The 12677-nt window shown below is 35.6% G+C and overlaps 1 protein-coding gene across 3 annotated transcripts in view; it reads right to left on the bottom strand.

Moving 5' to 3' along the window:
- CNTLN (centlein) overlaps positions 1-12677 on the bottom strand; it is a 194288-nt gene that overhangs the window by 138143 nt on the left and 43468 nt on the right. For 2 of the 3 annotated variants that reach the window (XM_031054312.1, XM_034073006.1), the window contains 3 exons: positions 12288-12422; positions 11521-11700; positions 4363-4496 (listed from right to left, as the gene is read on the bottom strand). In XM_031054312.1, the coding sequence (XP_030910172.1) occupies positions 4363-4496; positions 11521-11700; positions 12288-12422 (449 nt within the window). The remainder of the gene's footprint in view (positions 1-4362; positions 4497-11520; positions 11701-12287; positions 12423-12677) is intronic. The other variant, XM_034073005.1, reaches the window with a different exon arrangement.

Below are 12677 nucleotides of genomic sequence, written 5' to 3'. Positions count from 1 at the left end.
TCATCATACACACCACTTCAAGTGATGTTGGTTTTGTTTCACCACCAGAGTTTTGGTGAGTACACTGGAATTCTGAGTAGCTCTGCTACCCCTGTTACAAAGCAAATATAACAGGGTTTGGGGTAGTTCAGGAAATCTCTAAATTCCATTAGCTGTAGTTTAGAAATACAACAGTGACAGGCATTATGAATTATGGCTTTTCAGGGGAATGGCACAGATACTATGAAATGGTTTACAGCACACTCAAAGAATAACCTGGAAATCCCAGAGCAGCAAAATAAGGGCTGAGTAGAAATCTGACTGCCTCATAATTTACAGCACAGAGGTAAATGGGACAGGAGGGGAGAGGGGGTAATACTGTTACAAAAAAAAAGTGGTTGTGAAATGACCAGAGGTAGGACTAGAAAGTAATTTTAAAGTAATAAAGTTGTAGCACACAATTCCCTTAAGAACACAGAGGCAAGAAATTCTAATTCGATTTTATAATGGTTTACTATATTCACAACAGTTTTATATTTCTTGGATACCTGTGACGGCAAGGATCAGGTCTCAGCAGGTCAAGCAAACCTCTAAAGTTTGATGTTCAGAGTTCCATCAGAGCTCTGTGCCAATGAGACACAGACCAGCAAGTGCTCAGCTGTAAACACAAAGTTCAAAACCTAATATTGAACCTAATTTCAAAACGTAAATCACAGAGATGCACTGGAGTTAATCTTTAGAAACAAACCAGCAAGATTTAATGTTCTTCAAGAATATGAAAATGGAAAGGCTACCAGGGACTCTAAATAGATACAGAAAATCTGTACCGAATGCAAACTTTAAAAATGGAATAAGGAAATGCATTTCATAACTACTTAGGGAGACTGAAATTAAACACAGTGAGATCAAGAGTGCTTTGCAAAAGCAAAGCCAGCAAAGGAAGGTGGTGGTTTTCTGGAGACCTACACCATGCAGGATGGTTCCTGTAAATACTGTCTGTTCACTAGTCTTGGAAAATTTATTTTTCACAGCTCAGAAGTATGTTATAGACTTTTATTGACACTGGGTGGCACTTTCAGAAACACCTCCCACTCTGTAATACCAGGATGAGACTGGAGTACTTTAAAATTTTGATCCCTGATAATTTGCTGAAAAAGACTGCCCCTTAAAGAAAAGATTTCTCTTAGTGTCTACAGACAGTTACTGTTAAACTGAAAAAACCTCTTGTAAAAAACTGTCAGATGTGCAGAACAGAACAAGAAGTTAAGATTGCACAAGAAACAGCACAAGACCAGTTTGCACTCAGTCTCTTAAGAGACTTTAATTTCCAATTGATTTTAGCATATACTGTAAAAATTTCAGACACAATTACCAAGGTGTCAGCTGAGAAGCATTTTTCTGAATCTGCCTATACTGCATATAAAAGAAGATGCTAAACGAAGGAAGCCAGATTCTTTCCTTCCTTTCTCCAGAGCTTGTTTCTAACAATTACAAACATGCTCCTGGTCTGTTTTCAAGAAAGCAAATGGTGGGGAAGCCAGGCAAGCAGCAGATGGGGAGAGAGAGGCAGAGCAGTGGGGGGACAGAGATATTTGCAAATCAGATTGTCCTTTTTCAGCTCCAAAAGTTTGAAATTGACGACGGAAGATAGTAAATAGGGTATTTTCTACACTATTGTCAAAGAATTTTCTGCCAGCATTAAATAAAAACTGACCATTCAATGAAATACTTTTACAAGTCTGAGGCATAAAAAAGAATTAAAAAAAATAAAATTATCAGTTAAAATAAAAAACTAGCAACCAAATGTTTAAATCGTGAAGTCAACACAGTTCTAAGATCTTGGCCTAAGAAGATGAGACAATGTAGAGACCTTATTTTCACCTCAGATTTTTCCTTTATTTCTGGAGTTCCTTTTTTCATTAAGAACTGAAAGCAAAAAATGTTTTATGTATGTTTCCTCTTGGGAAAATAAGGAGAAACTTCAGTATTCTGTATTACAAAAAAAAAACCACAGAATACTTGAAATTGTCAGTCCGTAAGGCTAACTACAGAAACTGCTGTCTGAAACTGTTAATTTTATACAAGGCATTTAACATAAGACTTCTTTTCTCATACTGGAAATGTAACCAAGACACTTGTAACTAAGGATAGTTCATTGAGAAAGATTAACAGACATTGGATGATAATGGTATTGAAAAAATATATACATACATAACATGATAAGTATAACTCACAAAATAGTGATATGGAAATATACTATCATTCATTGCAATCTTAATAAAGTATCTGGAAAGGAAAACATTTGAGCACACAGAAAAACGTGATCCCTTTGCCAAACTCTTTTCCATAAATACAGAAGGTAGGTCGTCTGGGAAAACATACAGAAAAAGACTTGAAAATTCAAATAAATATATTGACCATCTTTTTGGTACCTCAAGTTCATATCTTATGTTCAAAAAAGTCTTAATTTTAATTGCATATGCAGATGAGATGACCATGTCAAGAATAGATTAGTTGAGAATAGAATAAGATAGTTTGGATCAGAATAGAATAGAATCGTTAGAGCTGGAAAGGACTTTTAAGATCATCTAGTTCCAATCCCCCTGCCATAGGCAGGGAAACCTCAAACTAAGAAATGTCACCCAAGGCTCTGTCTGACTTGATCTTGAACAGTGCCAGGGATGGAGCATTCACAACCTCCCTGGGCAACCCATTCCAGTGCTTCATCACCATAACAGTAAAGAACTTCTTTCTTATATCCAGTCTAAACTTCCCCTTAGTTTTAACTTGTTACTCCTTGTCCTTAAGAATCTCAGCCTTCTCCAAATCCTGTGTAGCAAGCTCTCCTGATAGGTTCTGGAGACGGCCCATGTTGTCCCAAGTCTGTCTTCTGTTTGCAGTGTAACTATAGAATCCCTTGCTGTTATCTTTGACATCCTTAGCCAAGTCTAGTTCTAACTGGGCCTTAGCTTTCCTAACCTGGTCCCTAGCTTCCTGGATAACATCCCTGTATTCTTCCAAGGCCACCTGTCCTTGCTTCCACCTTTTATAAGCCTCTTTTTTCTTTCAAAGTTTCCTCAGCAAATTCTAAGAGGTTGTTTTGTAGTGAATAGCAAAGAACATATTTGAGAAATTTTAAATTCAATGATTTGGCCAACTAAGTCTACAATAATCTAAACTACAAGCAACAAGCAGTAACTTTGCAAATCTTGATTACCTGACTTTAAAAATGTCTTATTTGCTGTCCCTAGTTTTCTCACATATGTACATATTTCTGAGAGTAATTTCAGAAAATAATAAAGCCTATTAGTCCATTGATGTATTTCACAAATTCCAATGATTGCCTCTTTCTACAGAACTTCCCATTAAACTTGCCTTTTTTTATTGACTTTTGAAAATCCAACTCTTACACCTTTTAAATATGCAAATAGCAAGATGGCAATTTTCCTGTACAGATTTTATCAAATACCATGACAATTTAAGTCAGACGGATCAAAAATTGTATTTCTAGATTTTTTAGCAAAAAGATGCTAACTCCCTACAGTAAGATTATTTCTGCTTGGAAGGAAAGACGAGCATCCATACTGATGACTTCTGCATCCCAGCTGCAGCTTTTCAAGCATAATCTCAGTTTGAGGTAATATTGAAGGAAATATTATTTGCCTAACCACAGGTGTGATAAACACAATGTATCCTCTGAAACTAAGAGGTGAAAAATGGACAATTTCCTAGCAATCCACTCAAAGTTACCAATTGCCTTCTGCCATTACCTTCATTTTGAGGAATTCAGTAGTCTAGTCAATTAATACAATTAATTCCATCCTTCATTTCTTTTCCACAACTCAAATAATGCAGCACTAATCTTACAGATTCAGTGTAAAGAAATGGTGTGCAAGACCTAAGATAAAGCTTAAATCACTGCACTTTAAACCTTTAGCACAGGCTCACATAGATTTTTGCTGACTTGTCAGATATGACTCTTAATTAAAAAGGTAAAGTTAGGCTTAATGCTTTTCTAAGCTTAGGGCGCTTAGTCCCTCCAATTAAATGTTTATGTCACTTATCATATAGGTGTTTTCCTGCTTTCAGTGGAAACTGGTAGCACTCTGACCCAATGCTAATTACAGAAGTTGACATTTTTAAGCCCATTCCTACTCAAAAAATGAGAATAATATATTGAGTAAAAATATATCACAGTCTACATATAAACTGTTACGTAGTGGTAGATTTCTAAATGCTTTACATCTTGCAGAATGGTATGAAAAATATACTGTTGCACAAAAACATCTCTAATGCAACAATATAATTGCAACAATATAAGTGTAACACTAGTCTTTTTGAGAATATGCAGGCTTAAAGGTAATTAAATCATCAAATACTCACATAGCCCTTATCACATCACAGTCCTTCTGGGTCAGTTCTTCCTGTTTCACAGCTACCTGAGATGACAAGTTACTGCATATATTGTGCAACTCTTTCAATTGTTCTCTTGCCTCTGCTAAGTCAGTTTCCAAAGTCTACAAAGAAAGCATTTGAAATGTATTAATGTATAAGAAAGAGTTAAAATTTACTATGCTTTTAATCAACATATATAGACATATCAACATGCACGCATATATTTATTGTGATCTAAGCAAATATAGAGAGATATATGTGCAAGTTTGGATGAAGAAAAAAATGTTTAATACCAGAAAAAAGATACATTTCAAGTTTTAGGTGGCCACCTATTCTTTACTGTGGGAAGTTCTCCTTAATTCATCTGCTGCATGTTGAAGAAGAATTCTGAATCAAATCTTTGCAAAGCAATAGTACAGTATGTAACCACTGATCTGATTAAAACTTGTTTTCTGTGTAGAAATCAAACAGAAAACACCTACTCCTAGCAGAAAAATTATACATTCAGTTTTAAGTTCTCTAAAATTGTGCAACATTGTGCATATGAACTAAGAATCACGGATACAAATTAATTTTTCAGACTGCTTGTTAAGTATCTCATGATTTTGCACTTCAGTTCAATGGAAGGAATAGTTTCTTCAGGAAAAGAAATAGCATACAAGAAAACTTCTGGAAATATTCACTGAAAACAATGTAAACAAGTAAAAGTTTGACATTTATAGTAAGCCATACCATAGAAGCTAGACAACAAACAGTTGTTGTGGCTTAACGCCAGCCAGCAACTAAGTACCACACAGCCACTTGCCCCTTTCCCAGTCCCACCCTGCAGTGGGATGTGGAGGATAATTGTAAAAAGGTAAAATGCATGGGTTGAGATAAGTTTAATATCTGAAATAAAGTAAAATATAGTAACAACAACAATAAGGGGGAAGGACAGATAAAACCCAAAGAAAATGGTGAAGTGATAAACAAAAATAAAAACAAATTTGAGTGAGTGATGCAGTATACAATTGCTCACCACCCACTGACCAATACCCAGCCTGACTTGAGCAGCAACTGATCCCTTCTGGGTGACTCCCCCCAGTTTATATACTGGGAATGATGTGCTGTGGTAAGAAATACCCCTTTGGCTAATTTGGGTCAGGTGTCCTGTCTCTGCTCCCTCCCAGCTTCTTGTGCCCCTCCTCACTGACACAGAATGAAAGACTGAAAAATCCTTGATTGGGGTAAGTGCTACTGAGCAATGACCAAAACACTGGTGTCTCTACCCGCATTGTTCTCATACTAAACCCAAAACAGCACTGCCCCAGCTACCAGGAAGGAGATGAACTCTACCTCAGCCAAAACCACTACAAGTGTGAAGGTGCATCTAGGAAAAACAGCAGCAAGGCAGCTTACTCAAGCAAGATTTCAATCTTTACATAGTGACCTTACTAGAGTTCTCTGGAGGCTTAGCAGCTTAGAAGAGTACTTCAGTCCTTAAGAAGCTTCATACGACTATTCTCCCGGTCTTTTGAGGCAAGAATGGAAATAGAAATATTACAGCAAAATCTAAGGCACAGTTTCAGAAGAGCAACAGTTTTGACTTTTTATTACTCACAGACACAATCACTCATCCTCAGTAAGGCAAATGATGCTGGAGAGGGACTCATCACCAGGGACTTTAGAGATAGGACAAGGGGCAATAGGTTCAAACTGAAACAGGGGAATTCCAGGTTAGATAAAGGAAGAAGCTCGTAAATGTGAGGGTGGTGAGGCACTGGAACAGGTTGCCCAAAGAAATGGTAAATGATCCACCCCTGGCAGTATTGAAGGCCAGGCTGGATAGAACCCTGGATGACATGATCTAGGGTGAGGTGTCCTGGCCCATGGCACGGGGTTGGAACTAGATGATTCTAAGGCCCTTTCCAACCCAAAGCTTTTGATGATTCTATGAAATATTCTAGGATTGATCAATAATTTAAAATAAATACCTCATAGGAGGATAAAATCCTTAATCTACTGCCAACAGTATATTATCTTCCATTCTCATACAGACTTAGTTAAAGAAATAAAGAATTACACATTTTTCCCTTTCAGCAAAGATGTCTCAAGGGCTAAGTAACAAAAAATATTTTTTCTGATATAACAAAAGATTTCAGAATGATAGGAGATACTTCATTATATCAATGAATGAAAATGAAGAAGTGGAATAAAATTATCTGTAACCTGCAGCCAAATAATCTTAGGTTTTCTCCTCACTGCTTTTTTCTTTTTCCACAACAGCTGAAAGTTATTGTATCATGTGAACAAAAGTGATAATAGTTCAGATTTTCTGTGACTAAATCCTTTTTGCCTATCTTTCACACCACACTATAAGGTTGAAGTTTTTTCATGGTAGAGATCAAAAAAAAAACCCTGATCCTTCCAATGTTTCAAGTTCGTATGACCCATTGCAGGGTAAAATAAATAGAATAGTTTACAAGTTATTCTGTCATAAATACAACATCAGACACAATGGCAGAATTTAAAAACAGAAAAAGAGTATTTGTTAGTGCTTCACCCCATTTATGACATACAAGACTTGAGATTTTGACTTCAACTTGCAAACTAATCAGTTTGATGTCTCATGAACCGATTATGAAACCTTGGTTTTTTTGGAAGCATTAATGAAAGGGCAAAACATGAAAACAAGGGCAAAGAGGGACTTATACAAATAACTTATACACTGAAATATCATATAATGAGGCATTTCATAGATCTTTTGTACTAGAAATCTAAGAGTATGAAATAACCTATAACCCTTTACAATCAATTTCTCAGTATCTCAATTTTTAAAAGCACATGGAATTCATTATAATCCTTTTTAGTTGATACAGTAGTTGAGAAGGTAGTTTCATTGCATAAAAAAGCAGACTGAAAATTCACTAAATACAAATCCTCTTAAACCTGATTTTTAGAGTAAAGCTTATTTTAATTCTACCTACAGGCAACTTTTTTTAAAGCATATTAAAGCAAGGAAGTGTTATTTAAAACACAGTAAGTCGAAACATCTTATAATTCAGTAATATAATGTGAGAAAGAAAATGCATATTTCAGAGAAAAATACAAGGCACAGTAAAGGATATGATAATTCTTTACAACAGTACTGAAAGTGAAGCACAAAGAATAAGTCTAGTCATTATTTCTAGTCATGAAAAATAGTGATCCTAACTAGAATGAAAAATAATTTAAGGTTAAACATTACAGGAATATTTTGATCACTTCAAGCCTAAGAACTATAAACTCAGAAAAATCAGAGAAAGGGTGAATGTAAAAGAAGTTCAAACAGTAAAACATAACACAGACAAGACATGAGGCAGCACAGTTGTAAAGATTATGGACTCACTCTAAATTAACTCTTAAATTTTGTTATCTGTAGCATCAGATCCTTAGAAAGTCACTTTCAAATACAGTAAATTTGTTTTCAGGTCTTTTTCTTGTGTATTATGACACATGTGAGAGTATTTTTTCATGGTCCCACCCCAATAATGCTCTCATTTTTCAATGGTACTAGAATCCCAGGCCCCTCCTGACAGAGATGGCTGTTTCTCAATGTTCACTTTTACAGACAACACCTCTCCATGTTTCTTTAAAAGCTCCCACATTCAGACTTCAGGAACTTTAGAAAGTACTAACTAGAAAAACCTTACTACTAAACAGTAACTTAAGTATCCTTCACCCAAAGAAGAACAAAATAACTCAAACACCTAATTCATTTGTCAATATGGATATTCATCCATGTAAGAGGTGGCTGATTGACAGCTTTTCACCTGTGCACTTTCAGGAGACACAGAAAGCTGATATAAGCCTTAGAAGGCACAGAAGAGTAATTCTCAAGAGCTACTTTAATGCAGAAAGTAACATTAATTTTTCACAAACTTTTTTTATATGAAGATACACATGGGACAAATGTATTTCTAAGACAAATAATAAAATGCTATTGCCACCCTCTTAGCTATCTTATCAGGTCACTTCCTATTCAACTGTCTCACTCAGATTTTGGCTAATATGACAAGTCTTTAAATAAATATTCCTTAAACAGACAAACTAGCCATAGAAGCTTTCTGTCCCAAATTGAAAAACTCTAATTTTATATCCCAATTCAGCTTGCAGTAGGTCTGGAAATAAACAGTCTTTGAAAGTGACAAGTTAAACTTTTCTGTACAGAAGATGGTTTAAAGACTGAGGTGGGAGTGGGGGTAAGGGCTAGTAACACCTCGTTCAGTCTTTAAACAGAGGCTACTTTTCCAAACGAAGAATCTGTTATTTAGACCTAGCATTTCCATAATCTAATACACATTTTAAAAACAATGCTGCTGTAGCTCACATTGATAAGGTTTTATTTTATTCTTCCACAGATATAGGAGACTAACACGAATAGTATCTGTATACAATACCACCCACAATGTTGTTAAAGATAGTGTTTATTACTGAAAAACATGTACGAAAAGAGATGTCTGTTCAAGTCCCAATCTCAAGGCTGAGAGGCAGAACTAACTTTTGCAGGGGGATATAATTTCTGAATTGAAATTGTTTTTATCTGTAACCACGTTTACAATCACTTCAGAACAACAATACAACTTTATTACTGAATTTGTTCATAAGATGCTTTTTAAAAGCGTTTCAGGGACATGTTATATTGGGGGGTATATATTAGAACACCACAATCTGCAGCCCCTTATTGTGCAGTGTGTTGATGTTGTATTTGGCCTCTGTACATAAGGAAATTATTATTCTTTATTATTTATAAACATCCTATTAAAGCCAATCTGGCATCCAGTATTGATTCTTGAGTGTTCAACAATAGTAATGGGTAATGCCAGGAACAGGGAGAGAAATTTATTCAGAGTACTACTTACATTTTCAAGCAAATATTTAAAGAAATGCATGCAAAACCAGGGATGAACTAAAAAGAACCTTGTGTGGTTTTTACAAATTATTATTTTACAAAATATTGATAAAAAATGAGACAACAAATTATTACTTCCTATCGGTCATATATAACATTTCCCACTTGCAAATAGTATTTTTAATTCCTTCTCAATCCTTGCAATAGCTTTGCAAGATAATTATCTTCACCTAATTCTATTAGCAAAGATAGTCACTTGTCTCACATCACAGAACAAATGGTGGAAAAATAAGGAAAAGCATAAGGAAAGTGAGAAGGAAGAGGAAGAAACAGAAGGAGAAGGAGAAAGGGGAAGGGAAGGGGGAAGGGAAAAAAAAAAAAGGGAGGCAAGGGGAGAGGAGGAGGAAGAAAATAAAGTTTTCTTTGTTCTGCCTTTTACTAGTACAGCGCAAGAAACTCTTGATACACCTGCCATCACTTGCAAGTCTCAATTGTGGGTAAGTTAGTTCCATTGCTGAGTGCCCAAACAATGCTTTTGAACTCCTCCTTTGTAGCTTTCACTGTTTCTACTGCCTGAATACTGCTTTCCACCCCTGCCCTACACTAGAATTTGGTGATTAATTCTGTTTGGTAAGCTGGCCTCCTGATACACCCACTTCTCAGGGTGGATCACACTTGGATTTCTAAGAAGCCGTCCTCAAAGACTTTATAATTTTCCTGACTGTTTTTACCATTCAGTGCTGCTTCTCATGGGATTCCACCTATCAGTTCACTGAGCAATCTCCTTAATTCTAGGTCTGTATTGTGCTACTCTCCTTCCTTCATATTCTGAAGATCTTGGCTTTCACAATTTTATGGTCACTATAGCTAAGACAGCCATTAATTATGATCTCCTAAATCACTGTTGGTGAATAGCAGGTCCTATTGTGTGTCATTCCTAGTTATCTCAGGGAATACCCATCTCAAGAAGTTACCTCTGTCATGCTTTAGATTCCACCTTGAACTGCTTGTGACCTCACTCTGAAATACCAATGCTTTTTATTTCCATCTCTGGAATTACGTGGCTGTGACAGACCTTTGTCTCTTCAGCATGACGCACCAATCAGCTAGATGGATACACTAAATATTATTCTGTTTTCATTGAAGATGTGGGTAACAGTGATTTTCGGTAATTTATTCAATATTACTGGCAATATACTTAACAATGTGAAACTTATTAACTCAGTTTAATAAAGACTAGATTTTCTATCCCAAGTACCAACAAAGCAGTTGTTGTCCTGGGAATCCTATAATCCTTTCATCATAATCACTCCAAAGGCCTCAATTTGCAAGAACTTTACTCCCCATTTTAACAGATCTGAACGAAGCTCTTACAAAGGGTTTCCATAAGCACAACAATTAGAACAGTCACCAAAACCACTGAACTGCTAGTGAAGCAAAAAATATGTTTCTAGGCAAGATGTTGATTAAATGGTTACTACATTGAATATACCAGAAATTCACATACTTCAATATTGTAGAAAAGCACAGAATTGTTAATTAGTCATGTAAATAAAGTAACCAAGAAGTGTTTATTAGCCATGTAAATAAAGAGAACCTGCAAACTAGACTTGTACATAAGCAGCCATCAAGCACTTGATTAAACCTGTTTGTGGCTTATTTCTTACAGGAATTGAAGAACTTACCAATTTTTACCAGCAAACAAGACAAAACATAATTTAAAAAAAAACATGCAATATTCTGTACCTTGTATACAATTACTTCATTTTTCATTTTATCATAAACAGTGAAATAACTTTGTAATATATTATATGCAACAGTAACATCTCTCACAGAGTGAAGACCTCTGGAGGCTAGGACACAATTTATTCAAAATTGCAGTTGAAGTTTTAAAGTGTTCTTTCAAAACAACAGATATCAAGTCTGGTGCAACAAAATTATAGGTAAGTAAATTACACACTGAGAATAAAAATGTGGCTGATAATACTTCTAAACTTTTATTATTTTGCATATATATATTTAGTCTTAAAATACAGTGTCTTCCATTTTTTAATGATTACAAATTTAAGATGACTATTTGAAGTCAGATTCCAGCTTTGCAACATCAATTTTTAAAAAGCTGTGGGTCTTAAGTGAAGGAATGTAAATGAATGCAAGTCCCCACTGGTAGATTTGAATATATAACTTCTTATTTAAAGAAAATAACTCGTAGTGCAAATGTCTGGAGAAGTTAATTCTGAAATAACATCCGTGAATCCATTCATTCCACTTCATACCTTTATTCTGGCATCACTGCCAGATTTTTCTGTTTTCCATTGTGCCTCCTGCTTCCTCAGTTTCTCCAGGTCATTTAACAGGTCAGCACAGCATGTATTTAATCCCTGATTTTCCGCCTCCAGATTTTTTATAACCAGTCTGTTTTGCTCTTTCTTTTTCTGTGCACACTCCTCAGTGTCCTGTAGAACAGTACCACAAGGGCCGATAAACAAAAGAGTGAGAACTAATCAGCAAATATAAACTGTGCAGTTTTACCCTCACAGCAGCTTCTTCTATATTTGATGGCCAAGGTCACCTGTGTACTTTTATTGGCCTCTTTCATGCAGGTGGAAGGGTCATATTTTTTAGCTGGATGACAGCTTTGATGAGCACACATTTGCAAAGAGCCCATTAATTGATCAAGCTGCCTTTGATGCTGTCCCCAGCTATTTTTGAGACCCACACAGACATATCCTCCCAGACCTCGGCTTTATCAATTAATAATGCCAGTCCCATCAGAATCTAATTACAAGAAGCCACATCTTCACACTCCTACTTTCTTTGCTTCATTTCCATCATTAACTATTTATCTGAAAGTTATAAAGCTTGGATTCTCGGCTTTAAAGCATCTTCCTCGGAGATGGTGTGGAGAAAATGGTAAGGTATAGCAAGGCCTAAGGCAATTTTTTTCTCCAAGCTTGTCACTTTCTGTGCCGCAAAGGCTGACATTGCTTAAAGAACTACTTCAAAGCTACAGTCTTATGAAACTATGTACAAGTCAATATACCTTAAGTTCTTGGCTTTTATCTTTAAATTTCTGGTACAAGTTACTGAATTCATTCTTCAAACGGGCATTTTCCTCATCCACAGCATTTTTTCTTTGTATTAAGTTGTTTATTTCCTGCTGCTGTCCTGTGAGTCTCTATTAAAAAAAAAATAATCTTAATAGACAAAAAAGTAATTGTAAAAGAACATGCATATACTAGATTTTAGTCTTGTGCATTTCAGACCTACAAAATGTAATAATCTGATATATGTAGTTTTATAACATTATTTTAATTTCATTACTTCTTTAATCATACTCAGAACTGCAAGACTATACAACACAGTAACACAAGTGAGGAACTGAGTATCTTGCTGCTTCTAAACAAAGGAGCATGTAAATGCAGAGCTAAAT

This window comes from Melopsittacus undulatus, chromosome Z (genome assembly GCF_012275295.1).
Source record: "Melopsittacus undulatus isolate bMelUnd1 chromosome Z, bMelUnd1.mat.Z, whole genome shotgun sequence".
Taxonomy (NCBI): domain Eukaryota; kingdom Metazoa; phylum Chordata; class Aves; order Psittaciformes; family Psittaculidae; genus Melopsittacus; species Melopsittacus undulatus.
Note: the sequence above shows the minus strand (reverse complement) of the source record. Positions and strands in the feature narration are given on the sequence as shown.